The following is a 25,577-nucleotide window of genomic DNA, read 5'->3' on the forward strand; positions in this document are numbered from 1 at the left end:
TTGTGTCTTTTATTGCAGGTTTTTTAATGTTTTTGCTTGAATAATACATTCAATTTAAAGAAACATGACATAGAAACAATAAACCAGTAGGAACAATTGCAGCATAAAAGCCGTGCCACTATGTATTACGTACACAAAATTAATAACACTATATGTGTGTATCTGTCAACAAAAAATACATAAATATACAGTCGTCCCTCGTTTATCACTGTTAATTGGTTCCAGGCCTGACTGGTAAATGAATTTCCGCAATTATAAATCAAATATTTTTAAAGTAATAGCATTGAAAAACTGTTTACAACCTTCTAAATACAGTTTTCAACAGTTTGAGAGCCCTCTAGACATGGAATGATATTACTGTAATATTGATCTTTTTAGTTCATTTAGCCATAAGTTTGCTTGAAAATGCTTAATTTAGAATACATATAATAATTCTGTGATAGAGTCAAGCAGCAAACTTTGAAGTGCGATGTGGCGAGGGACAACTGTCTACTACACATATTGTTAGAAACCCCACAAATCATTTTGGCCTGTGCATTGTAGAGGTTTATATTATTTCAGGCATGCTCGAATACGTTGGCCTTCAGCTCATTTTGTAATCAGAACAATTACGAAAACAGCACATGGGATGCTGGCTGTTTTTTTCTTTAAGATATAATAAATTACATAGCAAATTTTGATCTACATTGATGTGTTGTTAACACACAATTTAAGTAAAGAAAATGGGGAAAAAAATGTATGTGGAGAGGTAGTAAAAGTTTGAACACGCCTGAAACATGTGAAATGCTCACTTGTTTTTATCAGGGCCTGGGAAAAATATCGACATGGCAATCAGTCTTTCCAGAAATGTCTGTTTTTGCAATTAATGCAAATTCAACCAATTACGCAACATTTTAGCGGCCTCGCTACGCATTAATGTCCAATGTTTGATTGATTGATTGATTGATTGAGACTTTTATTAGTAGGTTGCACAGTGAAGTACATATTCCGTACAATTGACCACTAAATGGTAACACCCGAATAAGTTTTTCAACTTGTTTAAGTCACTTAAATGTGCCACTTAAATTGATTCATGATACAGATATATACTATTATATATACTATATATAATGTCCGCAACTTCTTTGAAATCAGCGTCATTCTTGCTAATTCAATTTGTCTTTACGTTAACTGTTTGACCAAAACTTATCTTTGTTTCTTGTGTAGGCGAACTCGTTACAATATATAAACTCTTTATTGATCAACATCCTACCACTCAGCTCAGACTACTTCCAGTTCCTGTCTACGTCACTAAGCTTTCTGGGTAATACAGTATATACACCATCACCTCTGAGTTCACATGTATTTATATATGTCTTTAACATTTATTTATGCAGGGTAAGACAATTAAGAACATATTTAATTTTGAATGCTCACCTAGCAAAGAGGCAGCAATTACATGTTAGAGATGTTGAAGTGTGATCATAATCTCTCTTTACATACAAGCATTAGCACTATAAATCTTTCATCGACTCATTTACATACAAGCATTAGCACTATAAATCTTTCATAAATGCTCTTAACGTGCGGGGGTAAATGTGTTGGAACATAAATGAATGTTTAAGATGGACAAACACTTTTCAAGTGTAAAACATACACAGAGAATGTCTGCCACTTGTGGACGACAAAGCCGTCAGCGGACAATAAGGAAACCTTAGGTGGTGTTTCTTTCTATAATTATAATTATTACTATTGTAAAGTACAATTAATTAAAACAGTACAATCATTTGACAATAAGCTTTGTATATGTACTTTTACTGCCATCAACTGTCTACTTTTAGGGCCGTGCTATAAACGAGTAAAACACCAATGCAGTGTTTGTTTTTACAATCTTTGTAGAAATCCTGTGTTTTTTCAGGTTAAGGTTACAAGAAACATGTAAAACATTGTTAACAAGTCCATAAAATCACAACTTGATTTTTTTTTTTTTAAAAGAGCTTTAAAACGTTCTGGAAAAGCTGCCACGAATTCTGGCATTTTAGGCCGCAACAATCACAACAAAAGCCTGCAAAATCCTGGAGGGACTGGACAATATAATGCCAACTATATAATATACATTTGCAATGTCCTAATATTGAGTACTTTTTTTTAAGAGTCATGTTATGTGCTTTTTGTAACTCAAAATGTATTTTTTGCAGCTGTGTCACTGTGCTGCTACAGTACTTTGCTATGCAGGGTTATTGTTGAGCAAGGCAGTACAAGAAGTTGACAGTTAAGAAGTACAGTACAATTGCAATAAATGTAAATGCATAATTTGTATTGCATTGTTTTTTTCACCGAGTTTGTCCAATTTATTATTACTGTCATCGAGTACTTTATCCTACTTTTTTAAAGCTATTTTTGACAACTTTTATTTTGATCTGCATGTTAAATTAATCCATGAACTATGTAGAATATCGCAATATCACAATACTGTATCGTACCATATTGGGATACGTATTGTATCGTGAGGTTATTGCCAATACCCAACCCAAGTTTTTATTAGGGATGTACGATATTATCGGCAGCCGATAAATATACAACAGAGTAAAATAATAAAAATAAATAATAAAGGCTTATCATCGCTTTGTTTATCATTGGTTTCTCTCTGTTGTGGCTTGTGCTGCCATTTGCTCCTCAACTCCTCCCCTAAGGTATGGTCGCATATATTTGTGATCTCATGACACTGCGTGCCTGGCCTGTTATGTAGAGAAAAGCCTCATAGCGCAGCTTTCTTTAGCATGTCAGAAGACATTTCACTCGTAGTTTTTCAAAACCTGTTCTGCAGAAATTTAACAGGGAGAGTTAAAGACAAAGTTCAACACAATAAAATCTGATACAGTAAGTCACCTTAAAATTCACTAACGCGATGATTGATAGAAGCAGTACGAAGCTGCCTGCGCTGCTGAGCCGACACCTGATGTTAATAGCAGCGACCGCATCAAGCATAAAGCCACAGGACTAATGAGAAAGGGTTTAAGAGGCAACAGTTTGAAAGAAAATACCTTAAGGCGGAAGAACTTGACAATAAAATGAGTAGTTGTTTATGTTTAAATTCATAGTTCATCTGGAGGCAGTTGGTTAACTTTTATGATTTCTTAGTGGAAAAATGCATTTGAACCCTGATTTCTTTATGTTCTACAATTAATTGTTGCCTTTCTAAGGGGCCGGCACATTTCATTACTGTCAGAGAAAAATATTTTATTTTTGTCAATCAGTAAGAGGTGTAAATTCTAAAAATGTTTGCTCTATCCAATGATTATAATTGTTTGCCTGGGTCAGAATTATAGAAGGAAGTGTAAATTATAGTTAAGTAAAATATCAGTTTATATTACCCCTATCCCTACAGTAGATTTGTATATTTGTTGTTTAGAGTGTATACATTTTGGGCAAATGGGTGAACAACATTTTTTTTACATTTCTTGTGTGAAAATATATTTGAATATTGATCATTGTTATCGGTTGTGAAGGTCTGGGAATTATTGGTCATCGGTATCGGTTAACATTTCCATTATGGTGCATCCCTATGTTTTTATACACACTCAGTACCGGACCGCTTCAGAAGTTTGTCCTCACACATTTCCACACAGGTGTCCTCGTTCGACCGCTCTTCAACATCCTCCTCTGGTTTTGCAAAAGCAGAACTGTCCCGCATCACTGCTGCATTCTGGTAGTCGCACGGTATCTGGTCGATCATGTTATGATAAAGCTGAAAGAGGAAGGAGGTCTCTCAGCTAGACGTATGAGTCAAATAGGTGTTCTCTTCCTAAAAAGGTAAGTCAATACTATATTGTTCTCAAATCTGCACATTTACCTTCTCCTCTCTGATGGTTAGTTGGTCGGACATACAAGACATCAGTTTGGAGAACGAGGGCCGGTCGCCGGGCATCAAGGCCCAGCACTTGCGCATGATGCCGTACCTGCAAAGGACTCACGATGAAACAATCTGATTGGAGGCACACTAAAGACTAAGAACACCTACACAGACTCATCAGCGTAGTAAGGACATTCCATCTTAAATCCTCTCTCGATCATCGAGTAGAACGTGTTGTCCACCTTCATGCCCGGGTACGGAGTGACGCCTGAGGCCGACATTGATATCAGTAACGTGTGTCCTGCTCTGTGTCAACAGGTGCTTGTGTGTGAGGCGATACCGAGAGAGAAGATCTCCCACAGGAGGATGCCGTACGCCCACACGTCGCTCTTCATGGTGTACATCCCCTCGAAGATGCTCTCCGGCGCCATCCACTTGACGGGCAGACGCACCTGTGAGGCGGTAAAGTCACCTGAGATGTGTGCGGGGGAGGGGTTAAAAAATGATTGCTTACGTTTCCTCTCACGACGTAGTTGGAGTCGTTGTCGATGTCCCGAGCCAATCCAAAGTCCCCGATTTTTACCAGTCGGCCTTTTGTCACCAACACGTTTCGAGCTGCCAGGTCACGATGGATACACTACAAACACACACACACACACACACACACACACACACACACACACACACACGTATATGCGTAAGCAGCCAAATTAGACCCTACTTCACTGGTTCTCAAGCTTTTTTCACTGAGTACCACCTCAGAAAAAACCTGTCTCTCCAAGTACCACCGTAATGACCCACATTAAAATACAGTAGCATAGTAAATTAAATTAAAAACAAGGCATAGGTTTGGCCTCTGTAACATTACACACACTTTGAACAGTAACACTGTGTTTGAATATTTAATTAAGTAATTTTTGGCGTACCATTTGATGGAGTACGCGTACCACTAGTGGTACACGTACCACAGTTTGAGAATAACTGACCTACAGGATGTGCAGCCTGACATAAATGTTCATGAAGTCAAATATAATGGTTTATACTATACATACACATACATAAAATGTGTGTCACACTTACAGAGAACACGTGAATGACAAGTTTGTAAAATCACAGGCCGATGAAATAAACCACAAAACGTGACTTTTGCCGCAACTTTGTGGAAAAAAAACGTGCTGTGAAATTAGGCTTATTTAGGTTGCAACAATCACCAAAAAAAGCCAGCAAAATCCTCCAGTATCAGCACATTTACGTGCATGTTATTCATTGTTTTTTTGACTAACTCATCTGGCACTTTATGTTGCTTTAAACTGGGAGTATGTCGCAACAATAACTGGTTTATTTTCTATGCAGAAAAAAATGTATTTCCCACTGGAGAGAAGTTTGTGTCTTTTTATGCAAGCAACCAAAGAAATTGACTTGCAAAAAAATATTATTTGTAACCCCAGAAATATGATTTATAACCCCTCAAATTTTATTTGCAACCAAAAAAATATTTGTTACACAAAACAATTGATTTGTAACACCAAAAAAATGATTTGCAAACAAAAAATTAATTTGCAAACCCCCCAAAATGTAATTGTAACCCAAAAAAATAGATGCACAAACAAAAAGAAAATAATTTTCAAACCAAAAATGTATTTGTATCCCAAAGAAAGGATTTGTAATCAAAAAATGGATTTGAAAAAAACCAACTATTTGCAACCCGAAACAATGGCTCTGCGAACAACAAATTTGATTTCCAACGCAAAAAATATATTTGCAACCAAAAAGACTTCTAACTCTGAAAAAATATTTGTAAACAAGAAACTGTATATCAACTGGATGTAAATAAAAATGTTATTTGCAACCCAAAAAGAAAACTATTTGCAAAAAAAAAATAAAAATGTTGCAACACAAAAACATTGCAAACAAAATGGATCAGCAAACAATACATTTGATTTGCAACCCAAAACAATAGATTTACAACCCAAACAAGACTTACAACCCCAAAAAATGGATTTGCAAAGAAGAAACAGGATTTGTAAATAAGAAATGCATTTGCAAAAAAATTTCTTTACAAACCAAAAATTGATTTGCAACCAAAAACATGATTTTCTAACTAAGAAAATGGATTTGAAAACAAGAAAAAGATTTTCTAACCAAGAAAATTGGATTTGGAAAAAAAAATTGGATTTGCAAAAAATCTATTTGATTTGTAAACAAGAAGTTTGATTTGAAAACAAGAAGTTGTAACCCAAACAATGGATTTTAAACCAGAGATAGATTTAAAATTTCAAAATTTTGGTGGTTGCAGAAATTTTTTAGGGGGGTTGAATTTTTTTGTGTGTGGTTAAGACTCAACTTCAATCTTGTGGACAGGGCCTTCTCTGGACGGCCCCAATTACTCAGTGTTTTACTCAGGTGCTTACGTTTTTGGAGGCGAGGAACGCCATTCCTTTAGCCACTTGGAAAGCAAAGCTCAGGAGGTCATCGAAAGTTAGGGCCTGCAGGTCTTCCGTGTCGTTGTTGTTGTCGCTTTCTGGATCAGTCACGATCAACAGTGAGCTCCTATTGTATTGTTAAACTGGTTGCGTTGTATCAGAAGCTGTCCTCTCACCTTCATTCCAGTCCATGTCCTCCAAGCTGTGATGGAGGAGAGCCTTGTCTTCCTGTCCCCCCAAGGAAGCGGGTTGCATTAGCATGTATCTGTCCACGCTGCCCTCCTGCACACTGACATCACACAATACGCTACAATCAATCTTAGAACAACTCACGATTCAATTCCTTTGCAATTCCAGTAACAATGCGTTTCAGACCGATTCTCTCAATATATTTTGGAAAAATAAATACCTTTTCCAAACAGGTTAAAGGTTGCAAAAACATTTCTTGACTGCTGACGCATGACCTACAGTACAGGCCAAAAGTTTGGACACACCTTCTCATTTCAATGCGTTTTCTTTATTTTCATTGTAGATTGTCACTGAAGGCATCAAAACTATGACACCTGTGAAGTGAAAACCCTTTCAGGTGACTACAAACCGCGTTTCCATATGAGTTGGGAAATTGTGTTAGATGTAAATATAAACGGAATACAATGATTTGCAAATCATTTTCAACCCATATTCAGTTGAATATGCTACAAAGACAACATATTTGATGTTCAAACTGATAAACATTTTTTTTTTTTGCAAATAATCATTAACTTTAGAATTTGATGCCAGCAACACGTGACAAAGAAGTTGGGAAAGGTGGCAATAAATACTGATAAAGTTGAGGAATGCTCATCAAACACTTATTTGGAACATCCCACAGGTGAACAGGCAAATTGGGAACAGGGTGCCATGATTGGGTATAAAAGTAGATTCCATGAAATGCTCAGTCATTCACAAACAAGGATGGGGCGAGGGTCACCATTATGTCAACAAATGCGTGAGCAAATTGTTGAACAGTTTAAGAAAAACCTTTCTCAACCAGCTATTGCAAGGAATTTAGGGATTTCACCATCTACGGTCCGTAATATCATCAAAGGGTTCAGAGAATCTGGAGAAATCACTGCACGTAAGCAGCTAAGCCTGTGACCATCGATCCCTCAGGCTGTACTGCATCAACAAGCGACATCAGTGTGTAAAGGATATCACCACATGGGCTCAGGAACACTTCAGAAACCCGCTGTCAGTAACTACAGTTGGTCGCTACATCTGTAAGTGCAAGTTAAAACTGTCCTATGCAAGGCGAAAACCATTTATCAACAACACCCAGAAACGCTGTCGGCTTCGCTGGGCCTGAGCTCATCTAAGATGGACTGATACAAAGTGGAAAAGTGTTCTGTGGTCTGACGAGTCCACATTTCAAATTGTCTTTGGAAACTGTGAACGTCATGTCCTACGGACCAAAGAGGAAAAAAACCATCCGGATTGTTATAGGCGCAAAGTTGAAAAGCCAGCATCTGTGATGGTATGGGGGTGTATTAGTGTCCAAGGCATGGGTAACTTACACATCTGTGAAGGCGCCATTAATGCTGAAAGGTATATACAGGTTTTGGAGCAACATATGCTGCCATCCAAGCATGGACGCCCCTGCTTATTTCAGCAAGACAATGCCAAGCCACGTGTTACATCAACGTGGCTTCATAGTAAAAGAGTGCGGGTACTATACTGGCCTGCCTGTCTCCCATTGAAAATGTGTGGCGCATTATGAAGCCTAAAATACCTCAACGGAGACCCCCAAACTGTTGAACAACTTAAGCTGTACATCAAGCAAGAATGGGAAAGAATTCCACCTGAGAAGCTTAAAAAATGTGTCTCCTCAGTTCCCAACTGAGTGTTGTTAAAAGGAAAGGCCATGTAACACAGTGGGGAACATGCCCTTTCCCAACTACTTTGGCACGTGTTGCAGCCATGAAATTCTAAGTTAATTATTATTTGCAAAAAAAAAAAAGTTTATGAGTTTGAACATCAAATATATTGTCTTTGTAGTGCATTCAATTGAATATGGGTTGAAAAGGATTTGCAAATCATTGTATTCTGTTTATATTTACATCTAACACAATTTCCCAACTCATATGGAAACGGGGTTTGTACATCTTGAAGCTCATCAAGAGAATGACAAGAGTGTGCAAAGCAGTAATCAGAGCAAAGGGTGGCTATTTTGAAAAAACTAGAGTATAAAACATGTTTTCAGTTATTTCACCTATGTTTTCATTCAGTTTTGATGCCTTCAGTGACAATCTACAATGTAAATAGTCATGAAGATAAAGAAAACGCATTAAATGAGAAGGTGTGTCTAAACTTTTGGCCTGTACTGTATACACACAACCAGTAAAGCGCAGAGATAACTTAACAAAAACATTGTTTAAAATTCTTGATAAATTTGAAACCATTCAGATTGGTAATAAAAATCGAGAATTTTTTTCAGCAAACTCCATGTTCACTAGATCCTCGCCTATCTGCTTTCAGCACATTCTTATCTCAGCTTGAATTGGAAATGTGTTTTTTGGAGTAACCTAAATAGAAAGTGGTTTGATGGTGCTCTCTGCAGGGGAAAAAGAACACTGCAGCTATAAATCCAACAGAGGGCACTGTCCCACACGTCAATTCACTCAACATTTTCCATCAGGAAGATGCTTTAACAAGACGTAATGTTGTATCACTGCAAGTTTCCTAAGTTCAATATTGCATATGTATGCTTGTAATTGTTTCTTCATGTGTAAACTGTGTTTAATAATTGTGACAGAGGTTTAGATAATGGGCATTTTTAGGACTTGTAATGGGTGCGTCCATCATTCTGCGTTTTTGCGCTGTTGGATCGTAACCTCTCCACTAAATCCATTGTGGTGCCTACCGAGAACTTTTGGTGGGTGTCGGGTTGTTGTAAAGGCTGCTGAAGCGCTCCTCTGTAAACGCCTGTGCCGCAAACTTGTGGTAACGCTGGCTGCTGTTCTTAAGGAAGTTGAGCAGATCTCCATGGCAGCAGAACTGGAATATCAGGTATATGGGTCCTGCATGGGAGGGACATAATGCTTGTTTGCAGAACCATGCCTTTTGGCTGAATTCCGTCCGAAAACCGGCGTGTCAAGATGTTCCAACAGAAATTCAAACTAGTATATTCTGACTGCGAGGCCGACACTGAATTACCAGTGGTTGTGTGGACGTACCCGTGTCCGTGCACGCTCCGAGCAGGTTGACAATGTTGGCATGGTTACCAATGTGAGTCAGCATCTTTAGTTCAGACATCAGAGCCTCTTTCTCCACCTCATGGTGTTTCTCTGCATGGCAGAACGAGCGGGCAAGGCTGATCTTACTGCGTCTTTGCAATTAGTCTCTCACCGAGCCAAGCGCACGCTAACCTTTCAGCATCTTGACGGCCACCTGCTGTGACACTCCGGCCTTGTTGATGCCGTACGCTGTGGCATGGACCACCATGCCGAAAGCGCCGGAGCCCAGTTCCTTGCCTGGGAAGGACACAGGTGCTGTAGTCGTGAGAACCGTCACAATAACTCCAAGAACTGATGGATTTACTCAAACCTAATTCCAGGTTTTCTCTGGGAAATTCCCATTTGCGCTCATACTCAAAGTCCTTGAAGTTCATGTAGACGTAGTCATTATCATTGGGCCCGACCATCTGGATCATCTGGAGCTGGGGCTGGTACTGAGGTTTCTGTTGGACAATTCAGGTCAGTCATTGCCTCTTGTGCTTTGGTGCGAGAACATGCCCACGTCTAACCTTCTTTTTGACAAAGTACACGAGACCCACGCTGACTACGACCAAAGCCACAATCAGGATCACGCTACCCACTTTCAGCACCATGAAGACACCCTTCTCCGCATCTGAAGCTCCTGAAACACGCAGTGTGTGTGTGAAAGTGTGCACAGTTGCTGAAAGTCCAGTTTTTATGGTGGAACAAACCTCCGGTGGCCAGCAGGGACGGCGGGTTGTTGACAATGGGTCTCACGTTACACCAGGATCCCACAGAGTTAGCCAGGCAGAATTTCAAATCGCCTCTGTCAAAAAGGTCCGTACTGATGGAGCTCTCTATCGTCTTCTCACACCGCGCGTCCGAGTCGCTCTGCGAGGCGTTGGGAACATGTTTCCACACAGAGTGACTGTCACAGCTGCAGAGAGTTGAGGTGTCATGGAGGAAATCAAGGCATGTGTCCACCTGTACAGTTGCAGTCCCACCTTTCGTTGGCAGGGAAACACGACATCCACGTGTAATTTGCCGGCACCGTGCTCGCCGTTTCAATCCGGAAGATGTTGTTGTCCCTGTCAAGGCTGAATCTGAACTTGGGGTCATCTGCGATAAAGAGAATACGGTGAAGCTTGATGTCCGGAATTATGACGCTGAAATGAGTCCGGTGTCTTACCGACAACACACACAGACACAGACTTGCTCTGGTTTTGTCCGCCTGCCTTCAGGTGTAGCTTGTACTCTCCTGATTTTAGTTCACCGCACAGCTTCACCGTCCTGAAAAAAACTTTAATACTCATAACTGATTACCTCCACCAAGGAGCATATACAGTGTTCCCTCACCACTTGGCGGGTCACTTACTAAGACTATGTTTACTCTACAGGCCAAAGTGACCAAATCTGATTTTTTTTCCCCAGCTGACTGCAAGTAAAATGAGATCTTTATCAGACTACAGTATCAACGCACACAGGCCCCAATGTGGCTTTGACTTCCCTTGCATCCGCAGTTTGATAAAGTGACAACAAAGAAATTTGACCGGATCCTGTAAATAAACAAGGAAGTCGCTACTGCTACTACAAAATAATATAAAAGTTGCCACACCTTTAAAAATGTGTGTTTTTTAAGTGAAAATAAATTAAAGTTATATAATGTATAAATAAATATAAATCTAGTGTAATATATTTTGGAGTGTTCTAATCTTTTTATGGCTTTTAAGTAGAGGCGTCACAGACATCAGCGTGGATCTACGTTAGCTTTATTTTTGACCCACTTACGTAAAAAAACGTAGGCAATTTGCGCAACCTATAAGCAAATACGGGACAGCGTACACATCAATTCCGGTCCTTCAACAATCGCTATTTGTTTGGAATCAAAGTATATAGTATAGACCAGTGGTTCTCAAATGGGGGTACGCGTACCCCTGGGGGTACTTGAACGTATGCCAAGGGGTACGTGAGATTTTTTTTAAATATTCTAAAAATAGCAACTATTCAAAAATCCTTTATAAATATATTTATTGAATAATACTTCAACAAAATATGAATTTAAGTTCATAAACTGAACATCAAATCAAGTAGGCTATTCCATTCATTACAATGCAATATTCAGTGTTGACAGCTAGATTTTTTGTGGACATATTCCATAAATATTGATGTTAAAGATTTCGTTTTTTGTGAAGAAATGTTTAGAATTAAGTTCCTGAATCCAGATGTATCTCTATTACAATCCCCAAAGAGGCCACTTTAAGTTGATGATTACTTCTATGTGTAGAAATCTTTATTTATAATTCAATCACTTGTTTATTTTTCAACAAGTTTTTAGTTATTTTGATATCTTTTTTTCCAAATAGTTCAAGAAAGACCACTACAAATTAGCAATATTTTGCACTGTTATACAATTTAATAAATCAGAAACTGATGACATAGTGCTGTATTTTACTTCTTTATCTCTTTTTTTCAACCAAAAATGCTTTGCTCTAATTAGGGGGTACTTGAATTAAAAAAATGTTCAAAGGGGGTACATCACTGAAAAAAGGTTGAGAACCACTGGTATAGACATATAGTCTATTATTTGCGCACTATTGACGAGTGATGCACCGGAAATTTTTCCACACACACGAAAGGACGTAGCTTAAATTAGTGTCCATACTTGGCAAAAATTAAGCTACCCGAGGGTCTGGTACATAAATAATCGAGTGAACAATGTATAGTTTTTTTCCACATTCCCGAAATTTAGTAAAACTGCACTATACTATGAACATTGCAGCAAGATACATAAAAAATGTATGTACGGTATGGGAAAAACTATTAAAATATTTTTAAAATAATTTAAACATTTATTTCATACATTTTATCCAAACTGAAAATTCCTTGTCTTTCAGATTAGGTTGAAAATGTTTGTTTTACATTTGGTCTTCTTGGTCCTATTCACTTATACAATCTTTTAACTGTGAGGATACGCAATGATATTTGTTCCCTTTTTCCTTGCCTACACTGTCACTGTTGGTTTTTTCAGTTCCAGTACCTTTTGCTCCTACTTCCGCACCAACAGTGGAACTAACCTGTGCTTGGTCACCCAGTTGTCTTTCATGCATTGGGACATATTCCCATCAGGAGCCTCCCAGGCGCAGTACTGCAGCACGGGGTGGTACAACACGTGGGCTTGCAGACATGAGCTCTGCGCCTCCCGGGCCGAAAGAGTTCTGTTCCTCTCCAGCTGGACTGAGAGGGAATCTTCAGCTGAGGTAACGCATAAAAACATTAACGGCCCTGTAAGTCATTTCAAGGCTGAATGACATCAAGTGGGACTGACCCTGGACGATGACGTCAACAGACTTGGTTCTGTACTCCTGATTCCTGCAGGTGTAGCTGCCGCTGTGGTTCTTGTTGATGGAGTCGATGAAAAAGTAGGCCATTTGGATATTGCCGTGCGAGTCATTTCTGATGCAAATCTAAAAGACAGCATATATTTTTTGTATGTCACGCTGATACGAAAACTGTCTGGGTTCCAAGCCCAACATGACAGATGCTCAAACGTTTTCCGCTGAGGGCCACAGATTGACAAATCAAAGGATGCAGGGGCTATTTTGGTAGTTTTCACTTTCAAATCCAGTAAAATATATTTAAAAAAATTCTAAAAACTAGAAAATGCAATTTTGGTAGAAATTTTGTGTGAATGCTGAAGAGCCAAAGCCGAACTGACTTTGCTAACTCTTAGCACACTGGACAGATAAAGCGTCAAGTAACAAAAATATGAGGAAAAAACTGACTAACAGTATTATGCTAACAATAGTATGTTTACAGTTAGCATTGGTGAAATACCAAAATACATGACACTGTACCTGCTTAATTGGATTAAAAAAAAAGCTAGCATGCTAAAACGCGAACTGTAAATTGCATGAAGTGCTAAAATATATTATTCTGAGGCGTGTACCTGAGAAATGTGTTTAAAATGCTAGCATGTTAACGGTAAATACAGTGGCGGGCCGTGCGTCTCCCACCTAGGCCTTCAGTGATGTCCGACTTCAATAATTACCTCTCAAAATACCATCATTTATGTCACATATCCTACCAAGTCAGACCTACACTGTTTCAATGTCAATTTCTCTGATGATGCAATTGTTGATGACTGAAGTGCTGATATCAACCAAACCTAACCCCCACACCCCACACCCCGGATTGTAAATAATGTAAATAATTCAATGTATATACTCTGATGATTAACTTGTGTGATGACTGCATTATGATGATAGTATATATTTGTACCATGAATTGATTTAAGTGGACCCCGACTTAAACAAGTTGAAAAACTTATTCGGGTGTTACCATTTAGTGGTCAATTGTACGGAATATGTTCTGTATTGTGCAATCTACTAATAAAAGTCTCAATCAATCAAAAAAACAACAACACATGACCATTGCTGGAGAAATACTATACAGGAACACATTTATGCCCTACTTTGTATTGAAGCACATCAACAGTGTTCAAAACGGATTATTTTCTGGCGCTTTTAAAAAACAATTAAAACGCATGAGCAATTATAACATATCTTATGTGTTACTGTCAAAATTAAAATTGCAAAAAACATTAAAAGTGAAAAAATAAAATATTTGAACTCACAATTTACAGTACCTACAAAATTAGCTTTAAAAAAAATCTAGCATGCTAATATTAGAATGCTAAATTGTACCATACTGGACACCCCTGGCGTAGCATGATGGTGTGGCCGCAAAGATGGTTCCTTACAACTGGCATCAAAAGTGCAATCAAGTCTTTAAATCGGTCGATTAAAAGCAGATTTATGATCAATAATATTCATCGAGATTTTGTCTGTGTGTTGTCACGTTGATTAGTCATTGCATTTGCAGCCATTTGGTTGCAAAGGTAAGCCAACAGTCAAGTGGCCGACTGACCCAAAGGTGCATGTCACGGGTGACTTTTTGGCTGCTCTCAGGCACGAAAACATGTCCAAAAAATGCACATGTGACGTACTGAAAAAGGAAACAAACTTAGGCAAGATAAACAGTTTTTATGGTGAAAAATTAGGGTAAACACAAATGAAGAAAGTATTTTGCGCCTTTTAGTCGTTTTTATGTACAGGAGACCTCGGTCATAACGTCCAGCTAGAAGATTACGTAACAAGAAAATCCGGTGTTAATAATGGCGTGGAGAAGCAGTAAAATCCTCTTGTCACCCAAAACCCATATGCCCCTAAATGTAGTCAAATGAAATGTACGTCACCAAACGTTAAAGAACACCAACAAAATAACCCTAAAACAAAGCAAATGAGCTAGAACCCAAAGAAAGCATAAATGCGTCCTACAGTACGTAGAACCACTAAATCCTTCTCTAGACTCGAAAGGGTGCAAGACTGCGTGAGTAGTTCTACAGTACCTCCTGGTTGACTTTAGCAGAGCATGCTAAAGCGCCAGATGTCATCGCTTGGCCGTCTTTGTCCCACGCTATTAATGATCGCTGTCTGTTGCGTTTGATTCTGCAACGAAGCAGGAGAGGCTGATCGGGACTCAAGATCACCTTCGACACCTCGTCGTTTTTCCTCACGGCGCTTTCCAAGTCTAAGAAAAACAAACTCATTATAAACAAGAAAAAGGGATTTTTGTCAAAAAAAAAAGCTAACAGTTAGCATGTTAGCCAGATAACCTCGAGTAACACATAAATGTAAAACTGCAAAATACGCTAAACTAAAAGGCTGGCATGCTAGTTATTAACGTGTTGAATAAAATACAGGTGAAATGCCAACAATTTGAATATAAAATTAAAAGTTCATTCAGAAATGCAATTCAGCTTCATATATGAAACTCATTACATACAAAGTGAGATATGTCAAGCCTTTATTTGCTTTAAAGTTGATGATCATGGCTTACAGGTTTTGAAAATCTCAAATTTTCTTAGATTTTCAATTAAAGGTTTTCATAAATTGTAAGCCCTAACCCTCAAAATATATTGAAATAAGGTTTTGGAATATCTTGAGTTACATGTTATGAGCCTATGTCATATATTAATTTCACTTTGTAAATCTAATTGCTGGAATAAACAAATATTTTCCCCAATATCAAACTTTTTGAGTTTCACTTGTTTTTGAAGTTAGCTGCATGCTAACTTTAGCGTGCTAACATAACAGTTGATTACAAAATATTTGACTTGGAGGTGTATATACTTGTAAAATTCGCTCAAATGTTAGCATGCTAGCAAGATAGTCAAGTAACAAAATATGTTGGGTGTATACCTGCAAAATGAGCTAAAAAAACAACAACTTGCATGCTAAAAGTTAGCACTCGTTAAGTAATGAAATTATTGAGTCTGAGGTGTGTACATGTATACGAGCAAAAATCATCACTAACAGTAACGTTTGCATGCTAGCAATTTAATGACATTAATTCGCAAGAAACATTTTGACTTTGGAATGGGTTGAGAAAGGTGAAAGCTGTAACACTTATTAGTAGAAAATAACTGAAATTTAAATGTAAAATTTAGAATTCAAATATAAATTTATAATAAAAAAGGAAATTTGGGAAAAACAGGAATTTTTAAATAAAAAAAATACCCTGAATAAGTGGAATGTAGTCGAAAGAAAAGAGGTTGGAAACCGAGCGATTGAAAAGTTTAAAATATTGCCTATTCATTTCGAATGGGGAACATTTCCTGGAAGATGTTAACTTCCTGATAATGTGGAAATGTTTTGCAAAATAAAACATGGCTTTTTGCGTGTTCTGAACATTTTGAAAGGAAAATGGGATGAAAAATGTGGTAGACAAGAAAAAGGTTGGAATAAGAAGAGCTAAAATTGATGAAAAATGGAGTAGAATACAAGAGTGAATGCAATAAATGGCATTAAAGAAACTGCTAGAGTTAGTCTTACGATGAAGCTGAGATGTAATTACCATAGTCATACACTTGGGCGCATTCTCGTCCTTCGGTGTTTTCAGCACAACACATGACTCCTCTGTCTAAGAATTTGATGCTGGTTATCGTGCGTTCTGAAACGGTCCCCTTATCTGGAATTCTACCCAGAGGGAAAATATATTTTACAAAAAACCCTAACATATACTGTGTGAGAACCTGCGTCCTCTGCAGTGGACATTTGTGTTTTGCTTTGCATTTGTCCGAACTCTGACGAAAGAACTCGACCAGAAACTAATGTCCACTGCAGAAGACGCTGGTCCTCAGGCGGTTGCAGGGATTGTTAAAAGTTGTCCTTCTTACCCGGACCACCACAACGTGGGCTTTGGGTGTCCCTCAGACGCACACTTAAAATGAGGGGAACTCCTTGGGTCGTCCACATTAACCAGTGTGAGACGAGGTTTCGTGGGACGCCCTAAGGAAGAAAACATCATATAAACTTAAATTAGCAACATGACTGTCCCGTCAAGAATTTGAGATGTAATACACGCAAATTCAACCAATTTTGCCGAGCTAGCAAAGAGGTGGTATTTACATGTTACAGATGTCGAGGTGTGATGATAATCTCTCATCGTCTCATCTACCAAAAAATACCACTATATATCGCTCTCAACAGTTCTCAGATGCTCTTAGTGTGCGAGAGTAAATTTGTTGAAACATAAATGAATGTTTAAGATCAACAAGCGTAAAACATACCGTACACGGAGAATGTCTGCAACTTGTGGACGACAGATCAGACAGCGAACAAGCCTTTGGTGGTGTTTCTTGCAGTAATTATAATTATTAATAAAATTAGTTACTACAGGTGTGAATCTTTAGGCACCTAATGATCAGAATTGATTTTTGATTCAACCCGATTTCCGCAGTGTATTATTTGGTATAACTTTTTCAGAACAGTTTGCATGGCGATGGCCTAAATATTATTTCTTAAAATGAAAAAAAATGTCAGTTGATATTTGAAAATTATGAATCGATTTAGCATCGGAATAAATAAGAACCGTGATTGGATGTGAATGGATTTTTTGTGCACCCCTATTAGTTACAATTATTAGTTGCTTTTACTCCCATCTGGTGTCTACTATTACAGTAGGAAGGGGATTCATATGGCCCCATTTGTCGCGGTTTACCTGACACACGAAACGTGACAAATCGGGGAGGTTCACTGTCCACTTCAGCGGTCATATGGCAGTAGAGCGTTGAATATGTTAAAAATCGTTTTGTGGCAATTCTAACTTTGACTACAGCGTCGCTAGCTATGTAGAGTGGCACTTTCCATCATTTTCAGCAGACTGCATTGTGAAATTATGAATCCACCCAGGAAAGGGGCGATATGAAGAATCCCTTCCCTACCGTAAGTCTGGGTGGTATATAATTAGTAAACCATCAATACAGTACTAGTTTTCAAATTTTGGTTGAAATCCGGTGCTTTTTGAGGTTAAAGTTGCAAGAACGCTTAAAACAATAACAAAGTCATCAAGTTGATTTAATGTTATTAGGGGGGGGGGAAGCAACTGTTGCCGCAACTTTCCGAAAAAGCCGCGATTAATTCAGGCACTTTTGGCTGCAACAATAGACATATAAAAATAAACAAGTCAATTTTGGACACATCGGCATGAATGTTGGAAATATGTGTCACTTACCTGAAGGATCATGCACTTGAAGAACCACAGACAAAGAAAATCTGGTTCTGTTGTTGAGCTCACATCTCAGTGTATAGTCCCCGGAATCTTTCTTGGAAATCGATGGCAGGACCATAGAGAGGCTCCTATTTCTTTAGAGAAGAACCACCTCACATACAGTAAACGCATCTCCAACACAGACAGATAGACGAGATATTTACGTTGCTGCCGCGGTGTCCAGTTCACCGATCAAACGGCAGATGGCGTGTCCGTGGAAGTCCTCCAGAGAGATGACCAGTGTCTTGCCCACGCTGACTTCGAGGTGGACTGGACCAGGTGCATCCAGGTAAGCCACTGGATTGAAACACTCCACCTGGCAAACACGCCGTGGCGGAAAATATGTCATGCTTGGGTTTGGGAGAAAGGCTCTTTGAGATCCTGGATGAATTTACCTCATGACTTGTTACACAGGTGTGGTTCTGTGCTGTAATGCAGTACAGCCCAGATACACACAGCAGGACAGCAGCTTGGAAGACACAAATCATTACTGTTATGTCAAAAGAAGGAAAAAAAAAATATATATATAAACGGGTCCACAAAAAATCAATTCGCATCAGAATCGCGATTCTTATTCACCCTGATTCTAAATTGATTCATAATTTTTTCAAGGTCGATTCAAAACATTTTCTTTGTATAAAAATAATTTAAAAAAATATATGTTTTTAAACCGTCTCCATGCAACCAGAAGGACCTTTTCTAACCTGTAACCTGTTTTGAATAAGTTTCATTATAATTATACCAAATAACACATTGTGAGAATGGGTTTGAATGGAGAATTGTATTGGTGTTTTACTTGTTTTGTACCACACACTTAATAGTAGACACTAGATGGCAGTAAAAGCAATTAATTGTAATTGATAAAGGTGCACACAAAAAAATCGATTCACATCCAAATCACAAATCGTATTCATTAAAATTCTAAGTCAATACATACATTTTAAAAATCAAAAAACCATCTCCATGCAACCAGAATGGACTTATCTAAACTGTAACCTGTTTTGAAAAAGTGTCATTATAATTGCTATACCCAATAACACATTGCGAGGATCGGTTTTAATCGTCACCCCAGGAATCTGAATCGGATTGAATCGTTAGGTGCCCGAAGATTCACACACCTAATAAATAATCTTGTAATAGATCATTCATAGAGCTGTGAATTATCAATTACACATGATTCGATTCTTGGGGGTAACTACTTGTTTTACAATCGATTCTCTATTCAAAATCAATATTTTTTTAATAAAATTGGGTGCCCGTTCTATGATTAAATACATTCCTCCATAAAATAGATAAACCGCTGTGATAAGTTTCTATTACTTAAGAGAAACTTGGTTTTGTTGAATGAAATTCTACCTAAACATTTAATAAAGTCAAATACAAATAAGGCAACAAGGGAGGTATCCAACACTTCTCTTTTTTCAAAGTAAATATGTACAGTAGATATCAATAATATGATTGGCCTGAGTGGCTGGGCAGGACAGATCAATTAAAATTAAAAAAAATATATATACACTATATTGCCAAAAGTATTTGGCCATCCATCCAAATTATGAGAATCAGGGGTGTCATAATCACTTGGACCCGTGTATAAAATTAAGCACTTAGGCACGGAGACTGTTTCTACAATAATTTGTGAAGTAATGGGCCGCTCTCAGTGATTTCCAGCGTGGAACTGTCATAGGATGCCACATGTGCAACAAATCCAGTCGTGAAATTTCCTTGCTCCTATATATTCCAAAGTCAACTTTATTATAAGAAAAGTGAAGAGTTTAGGAACAACAGCAACTCAGCCACCAAGTGGTAGGCCACGTAAACTGACAGAGAGGGGTCAGCGGATGCTGAAGCGCATAGTGCAAAGACTTTCTGCACAGTCAGTTGCTACAGAGCTCCAAATTTCATGTGGCCTTCCAATTAGCCCATGTACAATACGCAGAGAGCTTCATGGAATGGGTTTCCATGGCCGAGCAGCTGAATCTAAGCCATACATCACCAAGTCCAATGCAAAGCGTGGGATGCAGTGGTGCAAAGCACGTCGCCACTGGACTCTAGAGCAGTGGAGACGCTTTCTCTGGACTGATGAGTCACGCTTTTCCATCTAGCAATCTGATGAACCAGTCTGGGTTTGGAGGTTGCCAGGAGAACGCTACATTTTGGACTGCATTGTGCTGAGTGTGAAATTTGGTGGAGGAGGAATTATGGTGTGGGGTTGTTTTTCAGGAGTTGGGCTTTAAATGCTCCAGGATACCAAAACATTTTGGACAATTCCATGGGATGGCACTTCAAATTCATATGTGAGTACGGCAGGTGGCCAAATACTTTTGGCAATATAGTGTGTGTGTATATATATATATATATATATATTAGGGCTGCAACTAACAACTAATTTGATAATCGATTAATCTGTCGATTATTACTTCGATTAATAATCGAATAAAAGAGACAAACTACTTTTCTATCCTTTCCAGTATTTTATTGGGGGGAAAAACAGCATACTGGCACCATACTTATTTTGATTATTGTTTCTCAGCTGTTTGTAAATGTTGCAGTTTATAAATAAAGATTTATAAAAAAGGAGCCTCTGCGCATGCACATAGCATAGATCCAACGAATCGATGACTAAATTAATCGCCAACTATTTTTTTAATCGATTTAATCGATTAGTTGTTGCAACCCTTATATATATATATATATATATATATATTTTTTTTTTTATTTTTTTTTATTTATTTATTTATTTATTTTTTAAACGATGTTTGATTCTTGGAATCGATAAAGAAGCGTTACAAATAAGAATTGCATTTCATTCAAAAATCTATTTTTTTGACACCCCTAATTTACATGGAAGATTTATGCAACATTTAAGGTGCACAGGTATTTGCTTTCAGTCAAAAAACACCTCACTGTACAATCGTCCCTCGTTTATTTTGGATAATTGGACTCAGGGCTGATTACTATTAATACATCAAATATTGTTATAGAGCTTTAAAAAAAACTGTTTATGACCTTCTAAAAAAATATTTGTTTAACACAATTAGAGCCCTCTAAACATGAATCAACAGCCATGTAGTCACTTTCACACTCGTTTGTAAAGTTTCTAAATGCGTCGTTGCTGTGGCCGTCACTCGGCCACTACAACATGACCACTACGTGGGAATACTACATCACATTATGGCTAATTCCTCTAAGTCAGAACTGTGCTGAAACCACGGCAGTAAGTTCTTCTGCAAAAACGTGGTCAACTTGTCAGTCGAAGCTACGGCTGTTTGCAGCGTTGTTAGCATTCCGTGTTGTTAGTGTTGTGTGTTCCACGTTATCACTCCACATCGCTAACCTCAAAAGCACACCAATGTCATGTGAAGCTGATGACGTCGAGGATAGAGTGCATCAACAGAGTTCATCTTCACTCAGCTACTGATGGATAGCTGATTGCCGTCTTGTTGGCATTAAGTGGCGCTCCTAGTCCCATCGAGTCTTGGCTACGTCTCGCTGTTGTCTTTTGAAATCGCTTGCATCAAAGGCTCACCAATGCAGAGATGGGTTATTGATGAGGAAGCAGTTGGAGATGAAGTGCATCAAAAAGTTGTTCTGCCAAAAGATGGTCAACTTGATTGTCGCGGGGAAGATAGCGCCAATTTGCCGCCGAGTTGTTAGCATTGTTTACCTTTAATCCTCTATTTATTGATTGCCACAACATAATATTAGAAAATAAAACAAATACTGCACTGTAATACATTTATGACTTAATTTAATATTTACATTAATTAATATACTAGAGTTCTTAACCTTTTTGACCTTGGGGCCCAACATTTCCACGACAGAGGGGCCCGGGACCCCGCTCAAATATTAACACTGAATTAGTAATCTTACTCTTGATTTTAATCATATTCAATAATTTTATCCAACCTTGTCAAATGATATGAAAGCATGTGTTAATCACAAAGATTATTATAAAGGTGTAGGTCAGAATGATTACAAAACTAAGTTATAATCAAACATACTGCATAAGAAGGGACTGAAATAAAAAAGACAAATAATATATTCCTAAGTAAACTGTCGATAAAATGAAAGTGCAATTGAAAATACATTTAGTCATAATTTTTGCGCTTAAGAAACGTCTCTATGACTTTAGCTCCAAGCTTGAGATTGTCATTACTGCCACGAGTGGTGAAAAAGTGCATTGTATAGAGATGAGCGGGGTGCTCGGTTAACAAACTTTTTTTTTTTTGATGCAAGTCTTTCAAATAGCAATGTCAACACCTTAAAGCAGTGTTTTTTAACCATAGGGCCGCCAAAAAGAACTGTTTCTCAGCTGTGGTCCATGTCGCTCCACGATGAGTCGGCGCATGGGAAAAGACTACGCCTCTTCCTTTGGGAAATGTTCGGCTTTGTATTTAGGAGTTAGTTTGGTAGTTTTGAGGTTGTCGTGTTTCCAGGAAGCACACACAGAAATGGCCCCAGAAAGGAGCACCGTGCAGTGCTGCCGTGAAAGCTGGCCCCTGGCTGACACGGCTCTAATTAAGTGAGTATTTGTCAAGTGCATCTCTTTTTCCTCTCAATGACAGCAACTCACTCACATTACGGCAATTTCTGTGACATTCCACACTTAGATTCTGTTTTTAGTGAACACTGATTCCATCCGCGATTCCGATGACTCGTAAATCTATGATTCTGTTAACGCAGTGTTTTTCAACCACTGTGCCGCGTGAGATTATCTAATTTCACCTATTTGGGTTAAAAATATTTTTTGCAAACCAGTAATTATAGTCTGCAAATTATGTGTTGTCGTTGAGTGTCGGTGCTGTCTAGAGCTCCGCAGAGTAACCGTGTAATACTCTTCCATGTCAGTAGGTGGCAGCCAGTAGCTAATTGCTTTGTAGATGTCGAAAATAGCGGAAGGCAGCGTGCAAGTAAAAGGGTGTGTAATGTTTAAACCAAAAATAAACAAAAGGTGAGTGGCCCTAGGAAAAGGCATGGAAGCTTAGAGAAGGCTATGCAGAGCGAAACTAAAACTGAACTGGCTACAAAGTAACCAAAAACAGAATGCTGGACGACAGCAAAGACTTACTGTGGAGCAAAGACGGCGTCCACAATGAACATGACATGACAATCAACAATGTCCCCACAAACAACTGAAATATTCTGGATTGCTAAAACAAAGTAGATGCGGGAAATATCGCTCAAAGGAAGACATGAAACTGCTACAGGAAAATACCAAAACAGAGAAAAAGCCACCAAAATAGGAGCGCAAGACAAGAACTAAAACATTACACACAGGAAAACAGCAAAAACTCAAAATTTTAAGTCACAGCATGCTGTGACAGGTGGTGACAATACACCTACTTTGGGACAAGAAATATAGTGATGCATGGTTGGTTATGCTTTAAAGTCATATCCAACAATTGCGACAACGACTTTTTACTTTGAACTGAGTTTCGTTTTTTCATGATTTCTGCTGGTGGTGTGCCTCCGGATTTTTTCAACGCAAAAAAGGTGCCTTGGCTCAAATAAGGTTGAAAAACACTGTGTTAACATACCGCGCAACTGGAAGTGGGGCGGTACATTTTGACTCCAACTGGTTGTTATGCTGCATCTTTGCTTATGCTTTGCAGCGACTCCTGAACGAAGGGAAGTGTGCATGACAATAATCAGATGGAAATGAATGCCATTAGCAGTAACAGCAATCCACAATTCTCTCTATCTATATGGTATGATAAGATTAGGCCCGGAGCCTAAAAATGCCAGTACTTTGTATACATCCATACTCATGGTGCAAATAAATTAACACAAAAAGTCAACACACGTTTTCACTCATAACACAACTTGCTCGCTGAACTTTGTGGATATTATAAAAAAACTTCCATGAACAACACACAATTCAAAATTACACCCTTTTAAATAGCCTGCGATGCATGCTGGGGAAAAATGCAATACACTCCACATGTATCCACGTTTGGTGCATTTTAGCTGCTTGATATTTCTGATGGATTACAAAACTTTAAAAAGGTCGTCACGGAAGTAAACTAGGTAGGAGTCAAGCTTTTACATATTCTTAATGTCCAATTATATATTCATATATTATATGTTAATTATAATAATATTAATAATAATATAAATGTGTATGTATGTATATATATATATATATATATATATATATATATATATATATATATATATATATATATATATATATGTATATGTATAGTGGTGAAGCAGTATTTTAATTTTACTGATGGTTGATTTAAGTAACATATTTGTTTATCATTATTATTTTCATGTAAATGAAATGTTCATCCGTTTTTTTAATAGTCCCTTCTTTTGCAATATATGAATAGTATGTATTTGTGCTTATATGTGCTTGATTAATGTGTTCAATAGTAATATTTGATCAACACATGCTTTCACATAATTTAAAAAGTTTTAAGACTAGGCCTGTTAACCTGTAAGTAGGTTAGATATAATTATTGAAAAAATTAAAATAATAACTCAATAAATCCAGTGTTTTACAGCAGATATTCAGCGTCTCAAAGGAATATAACAGCTCACAATTAAATATTTGACTCACCTACAATGATTGGACAGTGTAAGGACATCGGTCTGTCTGTCACATTCTCTCTTCAGAGAAACTTTGATGAGGATGCGAGAAACACGGTTTTTAAAGAAGAGGAAGAAGCCACGCCTGACTCCCCAATACATAAAGTAAGTCACTTCTCACTCTAACAATACACATCAAAGTACTGTAGCTACTACACATTTTTTTGAATGTGGATTAATCAATCATCCATCCATTTTCTACCGCTTGTCCCTTTCGGGGTCGCGGGGTGTCGCTGGAGCCTATCTCAGCTGCATTCGGGCGGAAGGCGGTGTACACTCTGGACAAGTCGCCACCTCATCACAGGATTAATCAATCAATCAAAGTTTAATAATGTAGCCCTTAATCACAAAGTAGTTTATGAATGGAATATTTTCATAGAGCATAAAAAAACAGTGTACGACCTTCTAAATAGAGGTTTTAACATAATGAGAGCCGCCTGGACATGCAATAACATGCACCAAGTCACCTTTACTGTACACTCATTTAATCCAATATAGTAATGTTGCCTGAGGCTGAGCCAATCAGTGGCTACGATACTGAACAGCGCACTTTTGGTCCCGTCTAGTGGCCTATACCACCATTTTTTTTGTAGTTTATATAGCCATTGTTATGCTTGAAAATGTTTAAAATAGGCAGACAATATGTAGAATATGCTTTACAATAAATACAGAGTGTATACTTTAAAAAAACAAAATTTTTATAAAATGAAACCTCAAACTTTGAAGTGCAATGTGAACAACTGTACTATCATATACACTTTTTTTAAAATGTCATTGTTATGACATTCTATCTCATAATTTCATTCATTCATTTTCTACCACTTGTGCCTCGCGGGGGTTGCTGGAGTTGACACCTCATCACAGATTTCACATTTTTTAAATCTC

The 25,577-nt window shown here is 38.0% G+C and overlaps 1 protein-coding gene across 1 annotated transcript; it reads right to left on the reverse strand.

The window, feature by feature from the left end:
- flt3 (fms related receptor tyrosine kinase 3) lies at window positions 1-24,705 on the reverse strand. The gene is given in 24 exon segments (XM_072913524.1): window positions 1-3,727; window positions 3,833-3,938; window positions 4,001-4,100; window positions 4,173-4,296; window positions 4,299-4,469; window positions 6,244-6,353; window positions 6,432-6,544; window positions 9,155-9,311; window positions 9,468-9,578; window positions 9,660-9,764; window positions 9,838-9,970; window positions 10,037-10,149; window positions 10,220-10,425; window positions 10,493-10,607; window positions 10,678-10,778; window positions 12,563-12,740; window positions 12,814-12,952; window positions 14,896-15,077; window positions 16,404-16,525; window positions 16,726-16,837; window positions 18,063-18,193; window positions 18,263-18,414; window positions 18,494-18,567; window positions 24,664-24,705. Coding segments are annotated over 24 exon segments (3,060 nt in total). The 5' UTR covers window positions 24,692-24,705; the 3' UTR covers window positions 1-3,550.
- Window positions 24,706-25,577: the final 872 nt, after the last annotated feature.

Source organism: Nerophis lumbriciformis, linkage group LG07, assembly GCF_033978685.3.
Source record: "Nerophis lumbriciformis linkage group LG07, RoL_Nlum_v2.1, whole genome shotgun sequence".
Classification (NCBI taxonomy): Eukaryota; Metazoa; Chordata; class Actinopteri; order Syngnathiformes; family Syngnathidae; genus Nerophis; species Nerophis lumbriciformis.